Genomic DNA, 26338 nt, shown 5'->3' with positions numbered 1-26338 from the left:
GAACCAACTCCAAAAAGAGCGTGTACAACATCTCAGACAAGAAGACTAATGACGTCCTATAAGAAACGAACTACGCAAATAGAATAGAAATCCGTCCTCTAGCAAAACGCCTTCACGCCACGACCACATGCCAGAAACGTGGCTTGAAGGACTAAGGTTAGTAGTAGCCACCTCAAACTTGTCATGGAAGGGTTCAATCTAGGCGCTAGAACACGGACGTGCAAACAGACAAAAAGACCAAGTCTGCCGCCTCAGTGGGGTCGAATGACAAGAGAGGCGTACAGCCTTTGCTAGTTGACGTTTGCTCTTATTGCCTAGGTAGTTAACGAGTTCAAAAAGATTCAAGATGCCTTTTGGAGCAACTGGTACTGTATACTGCAATTGTAGTACGAGACATGCGAGAGGAAGCAGTTGGGTGCACAATGTGTGGCGCGTCTTGAACCTGGGGATTTCGGGGTTCTTGTCCGTGGTGCTCTTCTTGGGGGCAGGCTGTGCAAGGAGACACGCCTCGTCCTTTTTCTTTCTCTCATGTGAATTGTTGATACCTGCTCAAAACATCTTTCAGAGGTATCACTCGCACTGGTTACCGGATCTAGGCCAGTGTTCAGGTACCTTACCGATAGAAAGGTTTGCTTTATGTTATTACATACTAGAAGGCTGGCATCTAAACTCGTTCAACTGGTGGTTGTGATACTCCCGGTTGCAAACTATGTGTACCACCTGGAATTCCAATGTTCCTTGTATGGCAGAATGATACCCTACAATCATCACGATAACGCCTACTGAAGCCACATAGTAGGCATAAGTGCCACGAAGAGTCTGCCATTCGACGACGCCCTCACTTCGTCACGGCGTCTGCAAACTATTCAAAAGTTGAACGCTCAGCCTACGCTTCAATCGCGTGCCAAAGTGACACAATTGTGCCATCCAGTTCGAACCTCTATCCCGATCCCCGCCGCGTAAGCACTCGCTTTAAGCTCAGTACTACTACTTACTGTATTATGCGACCATTTCCATCAAGCACCAAACAACGAAGCAGGCATCGCCAAAAGCCGACTCATTCCATAAAGAATACTGTACAGAAACTGAAATTCTCCGGAGATGGCCTCTGGTTCATCCATGACCGGGGGGGAACCCGCTGACTAACCACGGATTCGGCAGAGAAGATCGGGACAAAGGTCAAGGTCCAGTGTGTTCTTAGCAATGCAAAAGACGGAATACGCGGAGGAGCATCAACAAGCCCAAGTGAGATATCAATAATGACATGGAAAAGCATCGACACCAGCAGAAGACTAAATTACGATACAGAAATGCCTTGCTGGAAATACGCGTGTGCAAGCAAACCATTTTCGTAGGCAGGTCGTATTTCGTGCATAAAAAAAGGGTCCTCCTCTCCTGTCCTGTCGTGTCAGTCAGTCATCATGACACCGCCTTTACAACAAAAGACACCACGGCAATCCCTCCTACCTATCCAAAAGACACGAAGCGTTGGCTGATCTACGACCAACATGAACCGATGCAAGGCTATTACAACTACCGTAGGTAGGCAATACCTCACAGAGCACTCAAACATGTACAGTACAAGTAGCACTCTGAACTCGACAAGCCGTGCCCTCGTCGTCTGACCATGCCATGACTCTCCTTCCTCCCTTTTTTTCTCTCATCTCACTCTAGGGAAAATGCAATCCTTCGCCACGGATGGGATTGAATCGCATCGTCTAGCAAAGACATAGTAGTAGTAGTAGTAGACCCCCGGGCCAAGCTGAAACACACTCTGCATAGGGGAGGCGAGGAAATAAGTAGATACCGACATGGCCTACAGTACAAAGTCGGCGCACCCGCCTAGACAGACAGGGCTCAAGCATAAAGGAGGCTCAAGAAGTTGCCTGACAAAGCCCCCCAGCCTCCCCCCCCCCCTTGTTGGAGGAACCAACCAACCAACCGAAGCGAAGAAAAACAGAAATCACACCTTGAATGGAAAGAAAAGAAGAGGTTGAGAAGGAAAAAGGAAGGAAAGAATTTTTTTTCTTTCCCTTTGACTCGATCCCCCCCTGCTCGGGTTGAGCCGTGATCAGACCAGCCCCTCGTTCTTCCATCGCTTCTCTTCGGGCCCCCCCTTGTTGCATTCATGAGAGTGAGCCCATGCAATTTTTCTTCTTCTTTGCCTGTGAGGACTGCCCGGGGGAGCAGGAGGCTCAGGGCTAGGCTTGAGGATCAGGTAACGATGTACTAGTATCTACTGCAGAGGCATGAGTGACAGTCAAAATCGGCCCCAATTGCGTTGGCATCGGGGCGGCGGAGCCAGTTCTCACAACCCTTGTCATCCCGCTTCTTTGGAGCCCTTCCTTCAAGGTTTTTTTTGGAGCTCTTCTTGCGTCTTCTCAAGCCTTCAATTTAGTCTTTTGCCGGGGTCATCAAAAAGGTAGTAGACGTGTACAAGTTTCCCAGCCCGCAGCCAAAAGTCGGGATTGCTAGTAGTAGTACGTAGTAGCGGTGCCTCTTGTGCATCACCAAGACAGAGCCGGTGTGCCAGACGTGCGTCCGGGTAAGAGAGGCTTCGCATCCAGAGCGTGGCGCTAGGCCTGGAAGCGGCATAGAGCCACGAACAAATCGCAGCGGAAAAGTCGAAGCTCGATCCAATTGCTCTTGAGACTTTCCGTGCTGGGGCTGGATCGAGAGGCTTGAACGGGCGACGGGCAGCAGGCGTATGTATGTACATACCTTAGTAGTAGTAAGTAATACGGGGCCCCGTCTGTTGGCATGTCACCGCTGCTTCTCTCTTGCTTTCGGCGTTGTCTGGAGGGAACACGTTGACGCTGGCTGTTGGAGAGGGAGAGTGCCACTTACACGTAAAAGGCCGAGGTATGTGCAGTATGCGATACTCGCACTAATATCAATGTTGCCGAGTGCTCGTATGTGCTATTACTGCCTGGCCCATCGCCCGTGATAGGCGCAAGGGAGCCCGCTCATGGTCGTATGGGGGGGGGGGGGGGGGGGGGGACCATGGCTGCTCGTCACCTGAAGAGCGAGCGATGCCGGCTCCAGGCCATGCCCAGCACCGGCCCTTGCCGTGAACTTGTGCCCATGCCATGTCCATGTCCATGCTATTGCCCATGCCACCGGGTTTGGCTCTACTAATGCCGAAAAGCGTCCAGAGATGGGTCTAGGCGAGACGGAGGAGCCTTCCGCTGCTGGTCCCCGAGTTTCCCCAGGGCTCAGGATTCTGCTTGCGCTGGATGACTGCCTTTGCTGGCGACTCCGTTGTCCCATATTTTTTTTTTCTGCTCTTTTTTTTTTTTCTTTTTCGTTTCTGCGCCTTTCGCTTTGCTGGCAGACGAGGCGGTGGGCGATGTTCGAGGGGCGCTTCTGAGGGACCGGGGGTGAAAGGGAAAGGGAGGGGAGCCGCGGTCGTGGTGTCACTAGGACAGAGGGAATCCTGTACACGGACAAGCAAGTTGCGTTGTTGCTGGCGAGGTTTGGCGCCATGTGTGACATTGATGGATCAATGTGAGCGATGCATGTCTTGCTGTATGTACTTGTGCTTGTGTGTACTTGCATCCGGAGGCCTTGCCCGCGCAAGCAGCGTGTGATATGATATGATATGATGCACTTCCAATTGTAATGATGGATCATCTTGTAAGTGGATGACGGTGTAGGTATGTAGGTATGTATCGTATGTATGTACCTGTAGGACACAATGGATGACACAGAGATGTTGAATCTGAGCAAATCAAAGCATAGTACTAGTATTACAAGCATACAAGCGTCCAGTACGGCCGCGATGGCCTCGCCGATAGGGAGCGGCAGGGATCGCCAGCCAAACGCAGCCTTGGTTGCATTCGCACCACGTCAGATGGCCCTCTGACCATCCCGGCCCTCACGTGCGGCGCATCACGGACTGGGAGGCTCTGGCGCGCCCAGTGGTTCAACGTCCGCCCCTCCTCGGCATGGTCACAGGTTCCGTCGTCTGGCCACGGCTGGGCTGGTTGTCAGTGGCCGTGTCAGTGCTGGCGTCTCGCTTCCCAGCGGTCCGGCCCTTATTGCCGCTGGGTCGTGCTGTCTCTTGTGTGAGCTTTAATACATTGTGCTTCAGGCGGTGCTTTGCTGGCGCCGCCCCAGCCTCGGGGCAGTGAGAAGAGGAGGGTGACCGTCACGAAGCGAGGCCGGATTACGCATCTCTTTGGGCTTTTGGACAAGGGTGAGCATGCTTGGATATTGGATCCAGACGAGGACAGTCCAGAGCCAGTACTACTAGAGGGCGCCAGAGGAAATGCTCAAACGATGGGATAGGCATATGAGGGAGGGAAAAAGAAACCGAGGAACATAGGCGGCTATTCCATCACCGTGACCGGGGGGGAGGACAGAAGCGGGTGGGGAGAGCAGCGCAGACGGCGAGAGGCAAAGAGGCAGAGCAGAGAGGGTGATGGAGAGGGCAGAGAGGAAAGAGAGAGGCTGGACGGGCTGCATATGCGCTGTTGAAGCTGCAGCTGCATCAGGCCTGCATGTGCATCGCCAGAGGAGGCCACAAAGCAGCGCGCATCACACCGGGTTTCCCCAGCCCCCAATGTCGAGCGCGGCAAACACGTGGACGGGGCCAGAGAGGATAAGAGAGAGAGAGAGAGAGGTGATGATGGGAGCCAGAGAGACGGAGAGAGCAAGGGGCTTGGCTGCTGTTGTTGTTGTCCGACCTCTTGGGTGAATTCAGGTGATATCTTGCTGAGCTGGAGTCTGCTGGCCTTCTTTTCGGTGGAGGCAGTGGGATGATGGATGACGAGACATTGAACGGAGGGAGAAAAGAGGAGAAGAGCGGTGATGGATGACGGATCGAATGGCGGGCAGATGAGGGGCCATCAAGACAGCATCGGAATCAAGTTTCAGCGGAATGGACTGATCGCCCACGGCTGATGCGGTGCAGAGGCTTGACGTCGATGTTTGATTGATGCGAGCATGGGCGTCGATGGACTGCATGAGCGCGATGTCGACGACGACGACGGAACATGAAGTCTACCTATTACAAGAACGTGAAGTACCGACAAAGTGGTGACGACTTCATGTTCACCTGATACATGTACCAATGTTCCAATGACTTACAGCACGCTCCAGCGCCGTGCTCGCTAAAACAGCCGCTCTAAGTGCATCGTATCTGTACATGAATGCACCTGTACATCCACCATTGGATGTGCTTGCCCACGCGCGCGCATAACGACCCCGTTGACAACAAACGCCCGTATGTACATGCAGCCAGCAGACGGGCAAACAATATGGACGGGCATCAACAAACAGACACAAAAATACGCTATCCAGCACACTTCTGGATGTATTTTTCACTAGGTAGTGATAGAAAGAAACGAACATCCAAGGTAGGGCGCTTAAGTCGAACATTGTACTGTATGTTCGTGAGATGCTTCTTTTCTTAGCATATGGCTATTGGCAGTGGGTTTGCCTCTTCTCTCTCGTCGGGTCTCTTGCATCGGATGCTATTTCCAGCTGTTGACTCGAACAATACAACATCGTTAGGTTGGTAATCAGCCGCGCTGCCCAACTCACCACCCATGCCGTGCTTGCTGAATTTTCTTTTCCTTCGCCACTACCGACACACAGTGAAAAATAGAACCAGGTATGTAGGCTGACAGACTCGAGGCTGCCAGCCATCAAAACGCCGAGAAGGGGACATGGCGTCGGGGTACTCGGTACAGCCCCGCCACGTCTTCGCTGGCAGTGCTTCCGGGTCCGTGGTACGCAGACCGCCGGTAGCTGCGCGTGTAAGTACTTGTGGGCAACATGGGGAGAGGGGAGATGTTAGACACGGGCAGACAGGCAGACAGAGCAAGAGACAAGCAACCCAAGTAGCTGGCAGTCATTTGGTGTCCGAGTGTCTTTGTGCTACGGTTCGATTCTACCCAATTGCTCCGTACTGGGCACCCAAGGGGGACAAGACCGGTGTGTCCTTCAAGGTTTCCTCATATCGTGTCGTGTCGTTTGCCGGCCCAGTTTCAGGCTGTGCAGATACACGCCATCGAATGTTGCCATCGCGCGCCTGAAATAGATGAAGACGAGGGAGCGATAGGAGCACAACGACAGACGCACAGAGAGCATATGGCAGCCCTCGGCCAACGGAGGAAACTGCTGGGGAACAAGTCGAGACGGCCTGGAAGCCAAAGAAAGGCACAGAACCAACCTGAAGTTGAGACCTAAAGGGTACATGTACCACCAACACGGGGGCCCTTGAGGGGAGACCTGAGGGGAACCTGAGGAGGCCGGAGGAGCAGCAACTGGGGGGGAGGCATCACAAGAGGTTGAGAGTCGAGGATACAAAGAGGGTACGTACCGTTGGGTCCCAATTGATCAAATGGAAGCAAAAGCAAGGCCCGAGCAGAACCTGAAAGCCAGAGCAAGTTGAGAGCCAGCCAGTCCAGTTGAGTCCAGTGCTACCCACCCACCAGACGCTAATGTCGCCTACCAGCAGCCCAGAGGCCGGGTACTTTGCGCCTTGTACTGCTTGTACACAAGTACTCAAGTACCTCAACTCCAAGTTACCTCCGTAGCGCTCCCAGGGTGCTAAAAAGGTGCCGGCCGGGGCCAACTGGACGGCCTGGCCTGCCCCCTGCCGGTGGAGCCCTCCCCCCCCAGTTGCTCCAGTGCTCCAGTGCTCCAGCGCTCTGCTGCTGCTGCTGCTGCTGCTACCACACGCCTGGGCCAGGCCGGAGCACCACCTCATCAAGGACCTTTTAGCCTTGCGGCCACACAGGCAAAATCGTCGGCTCCACTCGTCGTCTTTTCCATCCGTGACTCTTTTTCTACGTGCTGCTTCCCGCCTTCTGTAAGCCTGCGCTGCTCCTCGCCTTTTGCTCCAAGTGCTCGAGACGTCAGAAACACCATCGAGCAAGCCGTAATTTTCCCTTTGCAGCCCCGCGAGAGAGCCATTGGCGTTGACGACACTCTATCTATCGACCCTGACCCCGTCGCCATACAAGTATTTACCTACCTTACCTTACCACCTACTACCAACTCGCCCTCTCGAACAAGTACCGCTACACGCTCGACACACGGCTCCGGTACTCGGTGCTCTCGCGCACAGCGGAAAAAAAAAACACACATCCCACCACGCAGCGCCAGATCCCGCACACATACATATCCCCGTCTCTCCGATATAACACCATCCCCGTCTGTACATACAGCACACGCGAGCAGCAACGGCGACGCATCCGACATCCTCGACCTCGCCGCTGCGGGAGGGAGGCATGTCGCCCCAGCTGAGAGAACTGCTGCTGCCGCAGGTGGTGCAGGATCGCAAGAGCGGCACTCCCATGGACGAGGGCGTCAGCCTCGAGCCCTGCGACCTGAGCTATGTCTACTACACCACAAACTCCTCCTCCTCGGACGTTGCCTCGCCCCTGACGCCCACCTTTTCCAACCGCGGCGTGCCCCTGCGCTACTCCAGCTCGACCTCGTCCCTGGAGCTGCCGCCTCAGGAGGGCCCGGCCTCGCCCATTGCCCAGCTGGCTGCTGCGTCCAAGTCGAGCATTCGCCAGCTGCCGGACGTGCAGGAGGAGCCGCAAGAGCGGGAGGACGAGCGTGAGCGCGAGGGGGAATATGAGGAGGAGGAGGGAGAGGAGGAGCTGGAGGAGGAGGAGGAAGACTACGACGATGACTTGAGCGATAACCTTGGCATGTACTGTCTTTGTAAGTGGTCATCTGACGGGAAAAAGAAGACGACGAAAGGGGCTTCAAGCTGGTGGTTTCAGGAGTTCAATGGCTGACTTGATGTTATTCTTTTTTTTTTCTTGTGCAGGCGACCAGGCGTGCGAGCACCTCAACACCTCCCAGGAGCTGCTGCATGGCGACACAACCGGCGAGTTCGACATTGACTACGATCTCGGCTTCCTCAGCGACAGCGACTTCTCGGGCGATGCCCAGTCGTCCAAGAAGAAGCGCCTCATGGGCGGCGAGTCGACGTTTGGCGCCCTGACGTCCCGCATCGGCCACCGCTTCCCCAGCATCGCGCGCTGGAAGTCCCAGCGCAAGGCAAACAGCATCACCGGCCTCATGACGTCGCCCACCACGGAGCGCAGCCTGGAAAACGTGCTGTCCGGCGCCGCGTCCAGCCGGTCGTCGTCCATGTCGTCGCCCACCCGCCAGTTCCCCGTCCTGCTCGACGACGCGCCCCCCATGCCCCCGCCGGCCATGCCGCTCTACGACGGCTACGCCAGCACCGACAGCCTGGACATGCACGCGGGCGAGTTGAGCCGCGAGGAGCGGTCAGGCATCGAGCGCGACAGGGCCATGGCCACGACCCCCCTGCTGCCTCCGCTCCTGACCGACCCGCTCGGCAAGCCTCCGCAGCCCTCGCAGCCCTCGTCCCCCCTCCAGTCGCCCAGCATCGCGCCGTCGTCGGCCGTCACGGAGCTCCACTCGCCTCGCCCTGCTGTCCCGACCCCGCGGCAGTCCCTCGCCTCCAAGCCGTCCGTCTCCTCCCTCCGCCACGTCTCCGTCCTGGCCGAGCTGCCGCTGCCGCTGCCGCCCTCCATCCTGCAGGACCAGGACGAGTGGTCCGACCGCCTGGGCCACGCCAACTTCACAATCACCCCCATGCCCTACGCCGTCGACGAGATCACCGCCGAGTCCGTCACCAAGTTCTGCGACGACTGGGACGCCGCCCGCGTCGCCTACACCAAGCACCTGGTCCGCACCGGCGAGCACTACGGCCAGACGAGCAAGACGTACGGCCTGACCGAGGCCAAATGGGCCGAGATTGAGCGCAAGTGGAAGCTTCACTACACGGACATTGTCCGCCGCACCCAGCCCCTCATCTCGGGCTCCGCCAACTCGCGCAGCCGCAGCCGAGGCCGCGGGCGAGGCCGTTCCTCGAGCGCCCATCCCGCCGGCCAGGGCCAGACCCATACCCAGAGCCAGAGCCACAACGGCCACGACGACATCTACGCGGCCATGCAGTGGCGCGGCCGGAGGGGATGCCGCCCCAGCGCGGTGCCCCAGATGCTCGAGGCCCTGGACGCCGAGGGCAAGTTCCCCGGCCGCGGCGACGAGGACATTGTCGGGCCCATGCAGCGGGATGCCTACATGGTGCGAGCCCGAAGCGAGGAGAAGACGCCGCGGTTCTGGAGGAACCTTGCGGAAAAGCTTCGCCTCTGATTTTCTTCTTATCATTTTTTTCTCCTTCTCATTTACATTCTACTCCTTTCTGGATTCTTTTTCAACGTTACTCCGGCTCTGGATATCGACGCATTTTCCGGACAAGACCGGGGGTTTTTTTTTCTTTCGATATATTGACCCATGACTTGACGACCATCCCACCAATAGAACATTGCAGCGCCGGCAAAAACACTGTCTCATGCGAAACAACTACTTTTTAACGACCTATTGCTTAATTCGAACGAAATGATACCCGACTCTAGTCACTCCTTCCGACACACCACCGCAGAGATGGGCTTTCTCTCCATGTTACGCATGCCATTGCCTCGCCTGTCAGTCAACCTAGGCGGGCGGGCAAAAGGCAGAGGGCATGGAGACACCCATCTTTCGTCACGCTTGCTTTCTCGACATGCTCTTTTCATCATGTTACATAGACCACAACACCCACCTGTAGATAAGCGGGGTCGGCGTTTGCTCATGATTTGGGGAGAGAGAAAAAAAGAAAGAAAAGCGTGCATAATTCTGTTTTTTTCCCGCTCGTCTTCTTTTTGAGACGGCCACGACACGACACGAGACGCACATACAGTACACTAAAAAAGAGACAACAACCACACACACATACATACATACACATACACCCCAATCATCATCTGGGGCGGGGAAATGGGACTTGCATAGCACCCTCGGAGTTTTTTGCTTTTTTTTTTCTGCTACTACTACGCTCCTTCAAGCACTTCCCGGTTTCGGGACGGCTCCTGTCTAAGCTGGTCATATGGGCACTTGCGCCGTACGTCAGACTGGACTAGCTTGAGCGTTATTGATTAGCTGGGATTTGGACGACTACTAGAAAAGAAGGAGATGATGGAAGGATATATCAGGAGATGTCATTGGGACCTTGGTGCATATGCAGGAAGGGGGGGGGGGGGGGGGGGGTGATGAAGAAACAAGAAAAAGCATAATAACTAGTATAGAGAGGGTCTCTTTGAGGAGAGGATGTGATGGGAAAGGGAGAAAAAGATGCATTAGATAGCGAGCGATGCGGTTTACCTGGGGGGTGTAGAAAATGAATGAAGTGGAACAGATTTTGATCTGTCTGCAGCTTGACCTTTTTTCCTTGCTTTTGAGTGCTTGAGTAGAATGTGACGTGTGCTGCTGCTGCTGCTGCTGCTACATACATCAGCTTGGTGTAGCTACATAGTACTACTATGGGAGGGTGTGGGTGATGTGGGTGAAGTGGGAGTGGGTGGGTGACATGGGGTAGCTGTCGAGAGCAGAGTGGAGGGGGAAAAGGGTGAGAGGAGCTTCGAGCTTCTTGGTAGCCAAGGTAGCATTTGGACTGGCAGGACAAAGTGTGTATGGACATTTGACCTTGTTTGTTTGTAGCTGTGATGGTAAGGTAAGGTAAGGTAAGGTAAGGTATCTTGATGTTGCGATACTTTGTCGGGTTACGTATGAGCTGTTTTTCGGTTCAGTTCGTCTTTTGCTCGAGCCTCGAATACCGTCATCGTTTCTCCTCCCCCCTTCCAAATGATTACTGCCCTCTCTTTCTTGTCTTATTTATCATGGCGAGTCTACTTGATCTATTATGCTAGTATTCGCCGATAGCGAGACGCGGATGGGCGGATAGAGATGGATATCCACCGCGTTACATAGGTAAGGGTAAGGTAGATTTGCTGTTCACCTTTTTGCGGTGCTTACATGCGTGGGCCGAATCTAGCGTATGTACAGGTATGTATGTATGTATGTATGTATGTACGTGTCCTTGACGTGGGATTGGGGGGGGGAGGAGGAGGAGGAGGAGGCTGTCGGTGTCGTTTGGCTGGGGATTTGTGGGTTTGATGGGGTGAGATGGCGATGCGGTAGGTATGTGAGAGGGAGGAGTATGTACTATTATGCACTTTCGTATATACTATGTATGCGTAGTTATAGTGTTTTTGAGATGCTATATTCTAGTCTGGGTAGCAAAGGCAAAGTGCAGTTCGAGTATATGTGTGTGAAAATCGGATAAGTGAGATTTCATGGTCGCGGGGAAGGGAGAGTAATACTGGCTGATGGAGCATGGGAGATGCGGTGAGCTCGGCGACTTGGAGTTGGAGACTACATGTATCTTGTTGCAGCAGTAAGGTGCCTAGGTACCTGAGGTAAGATTAGAATGGACCTACATACATGTACTTCCCCATCGACATATTAGATGCTTTGCATCATGTATAGTATGATGTCTTGACTCAAAGGGCGTCATCCCGTCGACTGCGATTGTAAGTATTCCTTCTATTTTGGTCTATTGGGGCTTCAGTGGCATGATGAGAATTGGAGAGATTGGTAGCGGGAGTTGTACCCAAGTGGCAAAGTGCGTTGCCCAAGAACTGGAAGTCAACGTCGAAATGCTTCTTCGTATTCGCGGCCCGCTTTGTACACAGCGGACTTTTTGACGAGCGGTAGCAGAAGTTGGATTTGCTTGACTTGGATTTTCGTTGAAGGAATTGAATGCAGCATGCCTATATGTGCGTCTATCCCGATGAAATGTAATTCTTTGATTCCGTCCTACGGGTACATGTTCCATCGATGCATCATCACGATGCTGGGCTCGGCAGTTACATGTACACTCCGCCTCCATGCAACATCGCCGACTACCTACCTAAAGTATACCTTGCACATGCCTCATTCCGACGGGACCAAAATGAAGGAGTCGCATACAAGAAAAGTATTTATTCGCGTGGAACATGCACTTTTCCACGTTCTTAGCGAGACCGGGTCGCACCGCGTCGGGAAGCGGGTGCTTGTCCGTTTCGTCTATACTGGCATTTCTTTATTCAATCGTCTCACATTGCACCCCTTTTGTCTTATGTTTATAGACCAGATATGCCATCTGCCGTGTGTACTTGATCTTCTTTGTCTTTGCTTTTCGTTTGATCTCGGTAAGGCTTTCTTCTGTTTGTCTGTCAAGGGGTTTGTACTTGGATGAAACTGGTGACAGTGGTGTTGAACGTGGTGGGCTTGGGCTGACCACGTGGCGTTGACAAGAACGCTGTGCTTGAAATCGTGATATACTAGGATGTGAATAGAATGTTGAGCATTGCGTCTTGTCCATCTTTCGTTCTTTACGAGCCATCATACTTATCATCATTGCCGTTGGGCTCGCTTCTTCGTTGGGACAGCGAATGGCATCCCCCGTTCTCCATGCTGAGTTAGACCTACGTCTACGTGAGTCGTAGCACATTACCTAGACACGCAAGACGTATCTCCGTAAGAGTGCATGTTTCGTCCGACTCCAAATCTCCCCTCGATTCTCTGCCAAGCGGGGAATCGGACCACTTCTCCGTGTTGCAGGCCAGAGCACAGATGACAAGCCGTCATCAACTCGAAACCTTGTAACGCAGAGCGTGTTCCCATGCTTTGACATGTGCTCTGTACTGTGCCTGTGTCTGTGTCCGTTACATGGCAAATGAGTATCACAGCCCTAACGACCTCCTCGTGGGCTGTTTGGGTGCGGGTAGATGCAGCGGGATTGGCATTGCGTCGGTGAATTTGTTCGAAGAGGGGACTCGGAGTCACGGGAAGGAGAGGCGTTGGTTGGGTGGTTAGACGGGCTGTGTGACTGTGATGAGGGTGATGGGGCTGTCTGGTTGATGGGTTACGTGGTGGCATGTGTTGTGGTTGATGTTGTGTCTGGAGATGTAGGGGTTTGATCTCATTGGAGGAGAGTGCTTGGAAGTTGTGATACTGTGGGAGTTGGTTTTTGAGAGTAATTGGTTCGTGGATGGCGAATGGACTGTTTGGACTTGGGGTGGTGGCTTAGATGGGTGTCTAGATGGAGAGAGGGTTACTCTGGTGTTGGGGTTGCCATGGGGAGTATCGACCAAGGTCGTCATTGAGGGCTGAACCACATATGCCATCAAGACTTCACTACAAACATAGGTGAGCATGAGTGTGGCCATGCCCGAGTAATGGGCGATTAATACAGAACGTGTATCATGTAAGCAATATGTAGTCAGGAAGTGTCCTATCGTGGTCTGTTGGAGTGAAAGAGGTCATCGTCTGGCTGAGAAAACCTTTGTGGGTTGCTGCCCTGGAGGGATCAACACAAGACAGCTACACCTTTCCACCTTTCAGGGCACCATCATCAATGAGAGAATCAAGACGATACTTTCACGCAAGCATGGAACGAAAGACGGCACAAACACATACTTGGTGACACATCTCAACCGCTGCCTACTTACACTTGGGGATATCACGCGCTCAGCGTTGCGTTGTGCAAAGGGGTCGACTGCGCCTGATATTTAGTGCAAGCTCTCATGTTCTCACTAAAGAAGATGGCCCTTGTTACGTGAAAGGGTCTGGAAATTTCCGAAGAACTTTGTTATCCACATCATGACACAGCTGTGCAGCTGACACATTGATAGGAGATGGCCAGGAGCAGATATTTGGCTTCCGATTGTAAACGCTTAGCTTATCAGTTTGTATCACGGTATGTTGATCATGACATGCTTAACTGCGCCCCTGAACCTGTAATGCCGCTTTCGGAGTGAGTTGATGCTGGGATGGGGAATTTCGGTTGAGGATGGACTGTTGTTGCGGGAAATAGTCCGTCATCAAGACAACTATACTCGTGAGTTGACTGATACTTAGAAGGCAATATATCGATGAAGGCCAAAAATCTTCAATCGAACAGAAGGAAACCCACTCTTTAGGTATGTGGTGACGCACATTCTCAGCCTTACATGCTTCATCGCTTTCTATCAGGGTCAACATCACTCTTACAACGCATCAGATGATGGCTTTTTGTTTTTCACGTTTGCGCTGGCAGCTCAAGCTACTAACCAGTCCAGCTCCTCAACTGTTGATTTTGAATGTCGAGTTCATCGAGCAATATCATACAGTGTCGGTCAACTTCACCGAGGCTGAGGCAATTGCAAACAACAATCCGCAGCCGGTCGATCCTCGAACCATAGAGGACTGCCTGATCATTGATGTGATTTTTCCCAAAGATATCTCTGCAAACAAGGAAACATGGCAAAGAGGCTTCAATCGTGATGATGTGTGAGTGGAATCCAGTTCTCACTTTTGCGCGAGCCTGGCTGATTGAACTTCTAGGGAGGTAAATGGGTGAGTGGAAAAAAATGGTCCTGGGCAGTCCCAACGACACCATCTCTGCTTCCCAACAAAACGGCAGCGATGGCCTTGTCTGGACCGCCATGGACTGCCGCATCAGCCCGTTTGGCTTCCTCGCAGAGCCCTCCAACCATGCATACGGTACAGCTAGTATCGGCTTGCAAGACCAGCGCCTTGCTTTGTAGACGGCGTAGGGAAACCTTGCCAGATTCAGGGGGAGATCTTGATAATGTGACGGCCACGGGACAGTCGGCTGGTGCGGGTTTCATTATGTATTATCCCCTTGCTCACGTGGGGGAATCGTGCTGCTCTGGCCAAGAGAGCTACGTACAGGTCGATCATCTTGGTTGACCCTCCTCTGGATTATAAACGTTACTTCTTTGGAAGAAGCTAAAAGTTTCCCTTGAGCGCCCTAACTGCTGCCAATATTTAACAGGTTGGAGCTGCACCTTACAGTGACTTTGCCTTCAACTCGTTCGTTGATGGTGATTGGGTTTTGGTCGTCTAGTCTCATTGCTGCTTAAAGGGAACTTTTTTCTAAGAAAAATGCATCCTTGTCTCCTCACTAGCTACGAGGATGCTTTGTTCACCTATTCACCGACCTTCGAGATATTGGCACGGAAACTCCGAGACATCTAACTCCAAAATCAGAGGAAGACGTCTTCTACGTACTTGATAGGCTGCATCCTCCTATCTGCGCGCTTCCAACCGTTTGCAACTTATCTCGATTGTGTGATACTGACCAATGATATGTAATTTGCCATGTAATTTGCCACTGCTCATAAAAGCCTGCTTCAGTTCAAGTGGCATCATGGGACGGAAGTGCATTCGTGGGAACTCTCAGTCTTTTCGACTATGCACAGAAGTGACATCCCGTATACGTTCTATAAGAGGTCAGCTGCATGCGTTGATCTTCATGTTACGAGCATCATGTAACATGCTATTGCGAGATTTGCGAAGCATTGAGTGCCGGATGCTGCGCTGTTGGGGTTGGCACTGTTGCCCAGTTATGAAAAGGAGCCGACGACTGTCGACCTCGACGTGAATTTCTCGGCTATTACTCTGTACTCTACTTGGAGTAAGGGAACATGTGGTTGGCACATGCCAGTTGGCACGATGGGCTGCAGAGCGGACACGCTCTGGTCGGAATGAGAGGAGGCTGACTTGAGCCACGAATATGTTTAGTCTTCAAGAATCAATACTCAATTACTTTCCTGGCATTTTACTACTCCTCTTATTATCGTCTACCACTTGATGTATCTTCCCTGTCGGAACTCACACCTCGTACTGATTGCCCTGATTGTAGTCTCAGGGGCTCAAGTCCGAGCAAATACCGCGAACGAAAGCGTATCTGCGTTTAACGGGGTCTCGCTGCAGAAAGGCTATTGGAATACATTGATATTATGTTTCTGGTAGTCTAATATTTGCAAATGAAGACTAGTGTGTGATATAATCCTTGTTTGATATATATCATAGCTGCAGTCGGTTCTCTTTATCAATCTGATAGCGTCAAGTACTGCAGCCTCTTCGCCTCCCTTGTAATTATCGTGATGACCATCATACTCCGTCATTACATGCCCTCGTATCAATGAAGTCGGCATGGATCGATTGATTCTGATAGGTTATTTGCCAATTCATAACAGAGCTACTGCCGCGAGCAATCAAGGTCTACAACGGCTACAGATGCTGCTCTCTGTCTTCCTAAGGAGGAGTCTCCTTGAAGAAGAAGCGGCTCTAAGTACACAGACCCTGCAAGATATGCCATTAGGAGTAAAGTTCTTTCTTGGCAGATTTTGGGGAATGCTGGTCATGTGCTCTGCGCAGGCAAGGGACGAGCTTTCCACAATCTCGGTCTTTATTCATAAACATCTTCTACCTTATGTATGCCACAACGGTCCGTCGGTTCATTAACAGTAACTGACATTTCAAATTCCTAACCACATAGATAACTGGGACTTTCAACAGGTCTCCAGGTAGCTTCAATGGTCTGTATTCTTCTGTACGGAAACGCCTCCCACATTCCACTCCTGTGGACTTACCGTCCCCGATCCCTGGTCAATATTGGAGTAATCCGTACCCCTGACCGGCTGTCATATGGCAGAGACAAACAAGGGTCAGGCCACAGCTGTAGAAAGATACTACAGCCTGAATGATCTGAGTAGCTTACATCCTTCAGCATTCCCAATTGCCACAAAATGAGGAGATTGCGATCCCTAAAGATAAGCTGGCTCCAGGATACTGTTCAGCTGTAAACGTATCAATCACGCGTTCTAGACCAATCGAAATCAAAGGAATGCCACAATCATGTTACACTTGCCAAAAGCGACTCTCGAGGGTTGCATCACGTCGATACGACACAACGAACACGGCCACTCTCTCAACCTCCGTGCGCTCAGCTCTGATGACATATCAAAGCCAGCATTCCCAGCCTTCAACATACCCGGAGGGCGTTATCTCAGGAACACGAGGCTAGTCCTTTCCGGAGGATGTCCCCAGTCTCTCTCCCAGGCCTCAGTCCCAGGAGTCACTCAGGGGGTGACCGGCCAACCGCCCTTATAGGCTGAAAACGACCAGTTCTCGTAAGATGTCAAGTTACACATGGGCAAGCGTCTGTGTAACTATTCCGAGCCTCGCCAATTGCGTCCATAGCCTGCAGCACGATACGTGTCATGGCACGGAGCGATGTGAGCCCGAACCCCCCTGAGTCACATGGTTCAGGGGGGAAACCGAGAGGTTGTGTGAGGAGGATGGAGGGATATAAAGGGCCTCGTTCCCCCCGGGAGAGGATCCCATGGAACTTGAACCTTCTCTTCAACATCCGCTTTGGAAGCCCTTGGACATGCTTGGCAGTCATACACCCCTCCCCCTTGCCCACTCCCGTCGTTGAATGCTACATTCCTGTTATTATCTCTCCTGCCCAACATTTACCTTGGGGAGACTCTGACATACCGCCCTTGGATCTTATTGTCTGCGCGCGTACGCCTCTGATCAAGTTGCTCGCAGACACCACCCCCTGGAGAGTGTGGTCACCAGACTCCTCCATCATCATGGGGGCCCTGGCCCTTGCTTCTCATGTCTTCAGACCTCCATCAAGGTATAAGTATGGATACCCTCCCTGGCAGGTTTGACAGCACGGATCGTGCAGAGACAATCCGCCAGGGGGCTCACGCGTCGGGTTGACATGGAGCAAGACCCACGACGACGTGTTGAGTGGAAACTGTCAAACTTTTTCAGCAGCAGTCTTCAGCGGAGAGTCTCCATCGTCAAGACGCATGGAAGAGGAGATCAGAAACAAAACAATCCAATTGAGGTAACAATCTGGTCATCCTAGTCATAACTAATTGCAAAAAAACGAGTGACAGAAAACACACAGAGACACACACACAAAAGAAAAAAAGAAAGCCCAAGGATTTTCCCTTTATCCCACGCCCAAATCCCTTTATCCCACGCCCCAAGCAGCCCAACAATGCTAAACTGGGATGACAATGACCCATCAAGACTCTCTTGGGAGCTTGAACACCCCCCAAAAACACTGACGATGCATCCGCCTAGACTTCCTCCACAGCACCATGTCAACTTGTTGCCCAACTCTGTTCGATCGGTGGCGGCGCGTGGAGTCGTGTTTCCACAAGCTACTGTTGGAGATAGTAGCCGGGGTAAGCGTTGTTGTTGCTGCTGCTACCCGAAGGCTCGCCCATCAGGATTCCGTAAGTAATGTCGAGCAGGGAGGGATCGATGGCCATAATGTCTTGCAGCCACTCCTCCTGCTGCCACTCCTCCTGCTGCCACGATGGCGCCTGCCAGAGTGCAATCGCGTCATTGCCCTCGTTTTGGCCGTCGTTGTCGACATATGGATACTCGTCATACGGATACTCCTCAGGCAGGAAATCGCGGAAGTCGATACTGAAGGCCAGGGGCATCATTGGAAGCAACGGATCAGGATTAAGAGCAGGAGCCGAAGCAAAAGCAGAGGCCACAGAAGCAGCCGTAGCAGAAGCCTCAGGAGACGCCGAAGCCTCAGCAGAGCCAGGGGACTCGGCCTGCACCCCCTTTGCCCTCTTGCGGGGGTCAATGATGCACATGCCACATCTCTTGACGAGGAAGATGATGTCGGACCGGACGATGCCGCAGTACTTCTTGCTGACGCTTTCCCAGGTTGCATCCCACCCTCCATGGTCTACCGTGTGCACACTCTCCACCACCCTGAGGATTTCATCCTCCGTGATGACAATGCGATCCCCGGTCTTGTCCTTCTTCGGTATGGCAAAGAGCTTCTGGGTGTTCTCGTCCCATCTGTACGTCTTCTGGGCGTAGTTGCGGCGACTGTAGTCCTTCTGGCACGTAGGCCTGGCGTTGGGGTCGGCGAGCCATGCCACCAGCTTCCACTTTTCCTCCCGCGAGATGTGCTTTTTGTTCGGGGTTGACTTGAGATACTCGGCAAATTGCGCCTGAACCAGGGGGCATTTACTGAAGGGGAAATACGGGTGTAGTTCTGACTTGTTCTTTGACCACTGCATTGTTCGTCACGGTAACCCTGTCTGTTGAAAGTAACCTCCTTCTTTCCAAATCTCGAAATCCATCCTGAACTGCCGTCTCTTCTAAAGCAATTTTTGACTGTCTCACAGCATTACGCTGCCCATGTTGAGTTCGAATCAAGAGGGTTTCTCGACGGCGGGCGTACTCCAGGAGTCGAGAGAAGCCACTCGACTGGAGGCGTACTCCCCTTGTCGAGAAATCATTCTCAATGGTGCCAGCACCGCATGGCTGAAACCGTGATGTAAAAAAATGCAGCTCATGACGACTAAAAGTCAATAGACCGGTTCCAAGGCCATTTGAAGCTGAATTCATGGCGCCGGATGCAAAGGGTTGAGCTTCCGGAGAGCGTTGTCTCAGCGGCTTCGTGATGCTTTGTGGAGAAGGCTTGACATGAACTAGTTAGACAAACTGTGGGCGACCGACGAGAGATCCACTGGAATAATATGGCCTTGCTCAAAGGAAAAAAAGAAAAGGAAAGAAAAAAAAAGGGAAAAAAAGGAATGGGCAAGTGACGAGTTGCCGTACTGGAATTCTAGACGAGAGGAAGCTGTGAACCAGAGCCATCGTAGCATATCTCTGCAGAGTACCGACACCATCACCATCACCAGCCACAGCTCCTATGGCTGGAGTATACAGCAAAAGATTTGTCTTTGCTTGCAGATACTCCTTGTACATACTACATCTCTGTACTCCGGATACCAGGTGAACCCTCGTTGCGCCTCCATGCTGCAAGTGGCTCCCGCCTTCGCATATCAAGCACCAGGTCCTGGATCCTGGGCATCACGTCGATGGTTACACACGAGAGAGGGCTTTTTGATTCATGTTTCACCCCACTGAGTAGCATTCTTTGCCCCGTAGGGCTCATTTTACGGCTCCATCTCTGGTCCCTCGCTCCCCCGTACGGTTCAGCGGTGTGATGCTCATGACCTGGGCTGGCGTCCAAAAACTACAAACATGCCAAAACCAGCTTACCAGTGTAGTCACAGTTTAGCTCTATTGCTAGCATGGAAATAACACGTTGATAGCTGGTGAACGTGGGAAATTCCGTATGAGGCAACACCTGGATTTGCTTCTTGCGAGACCCGACAACACCACGATACCAGAAACCAGGTTACCTACCAGTCGACAACCTTAGTGAGTTCCATGAAATATGCTCTATCATAATACTATCTTGTTTCTTTCCTTGTCTTCCATCCTTTCTGTCTCACTGAGCTGTTTTCGGGAGTGCCCGTGTCTTGCATGTCTCGACTTGATGTAGTGGTATATGGCTGCACCGTGTATGATATTTTGCGCCTAAGGACTCGGTGTAAGAGGGGGCGAAGGATCTTCAGAGGCCTAGCATGGGCAGCTACACGCATGGCTGCATTGCTATCAAAGATAGATTCATGATTGAAGCATAACATCATCGCGTACAATGTCTCAAGGACCGTTTACCCCGGAGCCCAGGCCACAGCCCTCTTCACGATCTTACCTACTCTAAGCCCAACGGTGAACAAACCCTGGCATACCCGCAGCGCAAATCCCCCCATCTTAATGCAAGAATTAGGGTCGCTATTCCTGAAGAAGAAAGGCTTGGCCCCCTATCGCTTCGTGACCTTGTTGTCTCCTCAGATTTTGTTGTTTTCTCCCACTCTCTCGCGCTCTCCCTCGTTGCCTAACCGCGGATCTCTGGTGCCCGTCACGATACTAGCACTAGTACTGCTACTGCTCTGGCCTTGTCTTACTTTAACCGACTTCCTGGCTCTGATGGCCATAGAACCGTCTCGATCGCTACGCGAGAAACACTAACCCGAGATCGCAAGATGAGATTCAATCGGGGGTCCGTGGAGATGCCAAATCCTCCGTGCTGTTGTCGCAGATGTTCCTTGATGGCTGTAGCCCTACCACGAGCTAACAACCCACGCAGCGTAACACTACTAAGCCCTGTTAACGATCGGTGCCCAGATCCGTGGCTTGGGCTACGGATACATCCGGAGGGTACTCCATACCACCAGAGGCGGAAGAAAGGCTCCTTGAGGCTCCAAGAGTAGTAATACATACATACTTAGCACACCGGGCATCAAGGCGCCTCTCGCGGCCAGATGCGAGGCCCAAAGTGCTGTTGGTTGTGAAGCGCAAGGGAAGCATACCTTACATATGCGAGGTGACTTGTCCGTCTGCTGCAGGCCGACGGCGACCCTTGCCGTGTCTTTGCCTTTGCATGCACCGCGTGATGAGTGCTTGATAGGCCAATCGCATCCCTTCGGATTGTGGTGATGGATCTTTTGCAGTGATGTGCATTGGTTGCTGTACTAATATTATCCGCAGCCGTTGAGGCCATTGTCGACGGAATCCAGCCAGCATTCCGGTGGTTATGCCTCGGTCTCAAAGCTACCCGGTCGCGGTCCTATCCTCATTCCACCAAGGTCGGCCGATAAAGAGCACTGAATGCGTGTATCGTCTGCCATAGGATAGAGGACGAGATGTTCACCACAAGAGAGAATCATCAGCCGGATATGGAGCACCAATTCTTGTGGTGTAAGAAGGTAGTAATTGACGAAAATTGCCTATTACTTGGACTACAATGGAATTATCGCCCGTACAGATTCTGGACATGCGAATTTGCATATTGACTACTTGTACCTAGGTAATGAATGAACTGACTGTACCGCCGTTCGTAGGTTACACTGAGTACATGTGCCTACTAAGGACGTGTAAGTTGAAGCTCGGCTTCCCCCTCGGGATGAGGAGGGAGGAGTAATAGTGGTAAAATTCCTGTCGGACTCTACAGGGAACTATCGCTATATATATATACGCTCGGAATGAATCTTGACCGAAAGTCAATTGCGTGGCCGATTGGCATATAGCGGCTCGTGCCTTGATACTAGTACTACGACTGTCCAGGGTGTCTGTTGTTTTGACTTGGTTACGGACATCATCAAGGCTCAGCCCTCGCCGTTCTCGGTGAAGCTAACATTCAGCTCCCCACCGGCTAAGCCTGCCTACCATGCCCTGTTTTCCATCATAGAATCAAGTGTCTGCTTCCAAAATAGTAGCAAGATAGACTAGTAACTGCTCTCAAACTGCTCAAACTATGTACCTGCTCACCTTGTATCCAGCCTCAGAGGCAAATCTCGCTGATCAACGCCAGTTCCGCCTCCTGCTCTCACCTAAACCAGAGTCGCTGACGTCAACAGCTCTCGACCTCAACCAGACAGCTCTGACGTAGGCGGCCAGTTCAGGGCCCAGTAGAACGAATATGGATCACGATCACGGTTCGATTTGGGTCTATAGGTCGCTGTAAGTGATGATGGGAGCTGTTTGGAATGGAGGAGTCGACAATTTCTTCTTTCGCAGAATCACATCGTGTTGTGCTTTTGTTACTCGTGACAGCCTCTCATTTCGCCAGCCTTTTCTAAATCGCAATGGCAGCGACCGACCAGAGCAGCGAGCCGGCATCTCTGTTAGCCGGCAGCGAGCCCGAGATAATCGAAGCCTATGACGAGCAAGTTCCAACAGCAAGCCATGCCCTCGCAGAGGAAAGCATCCAGGCCGACGACCAGGCCGCGAGCAAAGGCGCCAGCCAACTCGGGCACGACGACGTCGAGGTGAAGAACATTGGATGGAACCAAAAGGCACAGTCCGTTCCGCAGCCGGTGGTTGGCGGCCTGCGAAACGAAGAGCTCTGGACCTTGATTCGACGCTTCAACCAGCAGGTCTTTGAGGTTCGGAGCATCGACACCGTGCCGCTGGCCGACCTGGACATGAACGTTGCGGAAGATGATGTCTTTTCGCCGGACAAGCTGCGGGCGACGCTGGAGCGCTTCTACATGACAGTCGTTGTGTCTCTCTTTTCGCTGTGGAAGCACATTGTCCGCCTCCGTTCGTGGCGGGAGAGCAAGAGAACGGCGTCCTTTCTGGCCGTGTACAGCCTCGCCTGGCTGCTGGACCTGGTGGTGCCCACGGTGATTGTGTTCTTCATGGTGCTGATTGCCTATCCGCCGGCGAGGACCTTTTGCTTTCCTCCGGTGCCACCGTCGATTGTCGACTCGAAGACGGGAGGCGCGCAGAAGCCGCCGGCTGGGGTCCTTGCCTCTGACAGCTCCGTCACGGGTGCGCCCGAGAAGCACGAGGGCGAGGGCGTCGAGCAGGAGGCGCACAGCTTTGTCAACAGTATTGCATCAGTATGTACAGGCGTACGACCCCTTTCACCCCATTTGCTTGAGATAAGACCGAGGTGCCACTCATTGATACTGACTGCCAATATCTCAATAGGTAATCATCAGCACGAGTGCCGGCAAAAACCCTCAGCAGGATCCTCACGACGACAACACGGCTCCTGATCCAACCAACCTCACCACCGACATCGCCGAAGCCAAGGATGCCACCGACGGGAAGCCGACGGATGCAGTGCACGACAAGACAAAGACGCCCGTCGCCAACATGGTCTGGACCAAGACCGGGCCTGTGATGCACATGCTCTCGGACTTTGTCGACACATGGGAGCGGTTTGGCAATGCCCTCAGCCCGACACCGCCGTTCCCTGTCGAGAGGCCGAGATTGACACTGGCCGCCTGTCTCGTGCCCCCCTTGCTGCTATCCTTCTACGTGACCTCGTACATGCTGCTCAAGGGCATCGGCTTCGGCTTCGGGTTCGTCCTCTTTGGCGACCCCATCATCACGCCCGCTCTGCAGTTTATCAACCGGACATACCCGCGCTGGGAGAAGTTCACCGAGCTGCGAAACACCATCCTGCGAGGCATCCCAACAAACGCCCAGCTGGCAATCACCCTGCTACGCATCGGCGAGCGGAATAAGACGCCCATTCCTCCGCCTCCATCGTCTGACGTGCCTCCGCCGCCAGAGGTTGACCCTGAGGCGGCCCAGCAGGTTGATGCTCTAGGTAAGTTCCGCCTACGCTGCTGCTTCACCCTTGTAACCTATGGCATATACTAACTCGACCATAGGTGTTTCGGACCACGAGGCGAGGGAGGCGCTGCAGCCCGATCTGCACAATGCACAAACAGAGATCAAGGACGATGACAACCAGCAGCGCAAGCCCAAGCGGTCTCACCGCATCCTCCACCTGCTCAAGGGCACCACCAAGGGCGGCGTCCACACGGCGCTCACTGCCGACAAGGCCAAGGCTGCCGTTGGTGCCACCCATGCACGCAACCGCCTGGGCGCTGTCGATAAACGGTCCGACGATGACTACATGGCCGGCCCCGTCTGCTTCCCTGCGCGATACGGCGGCAAGAAGGGCCATGCGTTCATCACGGCAACGGCTACAAGCCCTGCGTTGAGCTGGACCTCGGACATCGAGGATGTCAATCCAGCCTGGACCGTTGCCATAGAAGACATTGCCCAGCTGAGGAAGGTCGGAGGGCTGGGATGGAAGAGCAAGATTCTTGTGGGATGGGCCATGGGGCGAGAAGTCGTGGATGGACTGGTGGTGCGGACAAAGGACGGAAAGGAGTATCACCTCACGGCCATTACGATGCGTGATGAACTCTTTAACCGGCTCATTGCCATGGGGCATCAGATGTGGGAAGCGTGTTGATGTACAAGCCATGTAGCATTATTCTGTATTTGTAATGATTCGAATGACCTAACAATACAAGCTTAATAATAATAAGTCGTATCTAAAAGTGTCGTATCCAAGTGGTTGACTTCATCAGTTTTGCCAACGAGCAACTTTCTCTCTCGGAACAGGATGCTCCTTCGAGAAGCTGAAGAGCTGAACTGAAGCAACTTTGCCCGCACTCGCATATGCAATGACTCAGCAAGAGGGCTCTCCAGGACGAAACTCGATTGGCTGAAGCAAACACAAATCATGTCATTCTGTGCTTGTTGGTGGACCCCGGGCGAAAGCCATGGCTGGGCTGGAGAGAAGCTCCACTCGCGGGAGGCTTCTAAAGGCAACTATGGCCGCACTTTAAGTTGGACGATGATGATGACGGCCCAAAAGGCTGAAGAAGGAGTGTGTAAACTGTTGATGGGAAAGGAATGGAGAAAAGGGGAGGGAAAAAGAGTCGGGTTGAATTAGTCATTACGTGGAAAATGGCTTGGAAAATGGTTGTTTTGGTGGGAGTTGTGTGGTGTTGCTCTGATATATAAGGGGAGCCAAATCTCCTGGAGAAGATGAATGACATGCCAGCAGTTTAACAAGATCCATTAGACGGCTATTACAAGCAACATACACAATCAACACGCAAAAAAAGAAAGAAGAAGAAAAAAAAAAGAACATACAATGGCTCCGACAAAGGTTCTTCTTACCGGTGCTACTGGATACATGTACGTTGACCACCAACTTGGAGACCTCACATACTGCAGAGACCAGAGAGCTCACACACAAACAACAGTGGCGGCTCCGTCCTCACCCGCCTCCTCCAGTCAACCCATCCCGACATCAAGAACTTGACGTATACCGTGCTTGTGCGAAAGCCCGAGCATGCAGAGTACTTCAAGTCCCAGGGCATGAGGCCCGTCTTGTTCGAGAACCTCGACCAGGTCGATCTCCTCAAGAAGGAGGCGTCTGAGCACGATATCGTGATCAATTCGGCCAGCGCGTTTCGACCACTGGCAGCCAGGGCGCTGATTGAGGGATTAGCAGAGAGGAAGAAGGTTACCGGCGGTCCGGTCTGGTACATCCATGTAAGTGACAAAATGACTCTTTGACACTAAAAAGAATGCGTATGCTGACCTGCGGCTACAATACAGACATCCGGCACTTCCAGCGTTGGCAACCGTCCCGTCAGCAAGATCTACACCGAAGAAGACGCCCCCTTTGAATTCAACGACAAGACGCAAGACATCTACGCCTACGAGCTCAAGCGCGAAGAGCACGAGAAATACCCCCAGCGAACATGCGACGTGACCGTCGTCCAAGCAGGCGAAGAGTTCAACGTGCCGACGTACATCCTTATGCACCCGACCATCTACGGCACCGGCAAGGGACCCTTCAACAAGCGCTCTATCCAGATTCCCTTTTTGGCGAGAAGGGCTGTCAAGAAGGGGTATGCGGAGTACATTGGCGAGGGCAAGGGAGTGTGGGATCACGTCCACATCGACGACACGAGCAAGATGTACGAGCTGCTCCTGGAGAAGCTCTTTGCGAATGCCTCCACTGTGCCCTCCGGACGACGCGGCATCTACTTTGGTGGACACGGACGCCACACGTGGAGGCAGGCCTCCGAGGGCCTGGCCAAGGCTGGTTTCGCGGCCGGCGTGCTGAAGGAGGCGGAGGCGCGGCCGATTGGGCTGGCGGAGCTGGCAAAGGACACGCCGGGCGGAGTCGAGCAGTATCTGGAGCTGGGCTTTGCGTCGAGGTCGGTTACGAATGCGGACTTGTCGAGGGAGGTGCTAGGGTGGGTTCCTGAGGTTGCGGAGGAGGAGTGGGAGAAGGGCTTTGCGGAGGAGATTGAGGCGGCCGTCAAGGGGAGCGAACAGTGATGGAGTTGTTGTTGTTGGTAAGATGTGTGACGTAGTCTACTTTGAGTAGAGTAGATGCACTTTGAGTAGAGTAGATGCGTAAAGATTTGTTTATTCTCGAGATATAGAGAGG

The 26338-nt window shown here is 52.9% G+C and overlaps 4 protein-coding genes across 4 annotated transcripts; 3 read left to right on the top strand and 1 right to left on the bottom strand.

The window, feature by feature from the left end:
- Window positions 1-7241: 7241 nt before the first annotated feature.
- TRIREDRAFT_109285 (uncharacterized protein) lies at window positions 7242-9150 on the top strand (the record flags this gene model as incomplete). The annotated part of the gene is made up of 3 exons (XM_006967021.1): window positions 7242-7575; window positions 7639-7683; window positions 7793-9150. 3 exons carry the CDS (start codon window positions 7242-7244, stop codon window positions 9148-9150), a joined length of 1737 nt encoding a protein of 578 aa, XP_006967083.1.
- An 8741-nt stretch (window positions 9151-17891) lies between these two features.
- TRIREDRAFT_109284 (uncharacterized protein) lies at window positions 17892-21115 on the bottom strand (the record flags this gene model as incomplete). The annotated part of the gene is made up of 8 exons (XM_006966922.1): window positions 17892-18770; window positions 18883-19165; window positions 19473-19741; window positions 20004-20155; window positions 20267-20294; window positions 20585-20806; window positions 20836-20893; window positions 20925-21115. 8 exons carry the CDS (start codon window positions 21113-21115, stop codon window positions 17892-17894), a joined length of 2082 nt encoding a protein of 693 aa, XP_006966984.1.
- Window positions 21116-22199: 1084 nt separating this feature from the next.
- On the top strand, window positions 22200-24334 carry TRIREDRAFT_64916 (uncharacterized protein; the record flags this gene model as incomplete). The annotated part of the gene is made up of 3 exons (XM_006967020.1): window positions 22200-22958; window positions 23050-23677; window positions 23742-24334. The coding sequence occupies 3 exons, from the start codon at window positions 22200-22202 to the stop codon at window positions 24332-24334; spliced, it is 1980 nt and encodes a 659-aa protein (XP_006967082.1).
- A 690-nt stretch (window positions 24335-25024) lies between these two features.
- Window positions 25025-26226, top strand: TRIREDRAFT_109282 (uncharacterized protein; the record flags this gene model as incomplete). The annotated part of the gene is made up of 3 exons (XM_006967019.1): window positions 25025-25068; window positions 25137-25428; window positions 25495-26226. The coding sequence occupies 3 exons, from the start codon at window positions 25025-25027 to the stop codon at window positions 26224-26226; spliced, it is 1068 nt and encodes a 355-aa protein (XP_006967081.1).
- Window positions 26227-26338: the final 112 nt, after the last annotated feature.

This window comes from Trichoderma reesei (genome assembly GCF_000167675.1).
Source record: "Trichoderma reesei QM6a unplaced genomic scaffold TRIREscaffold_15, whole genome shotgun sequence".
Classification (NCBI taxonomy): domain Eukaryota; kingdom Fungi; phylum Ascomycota; class Sordariomycetes; order Hypocreales; family Hypocreaceae; genus Trichoderma; species Trichoderma reesei.
The sequence above is the reverse complement of the archived record's forward strand: the minus strand, read 5'-3'. Positions and strand labels throughout refer to the sequence as shown.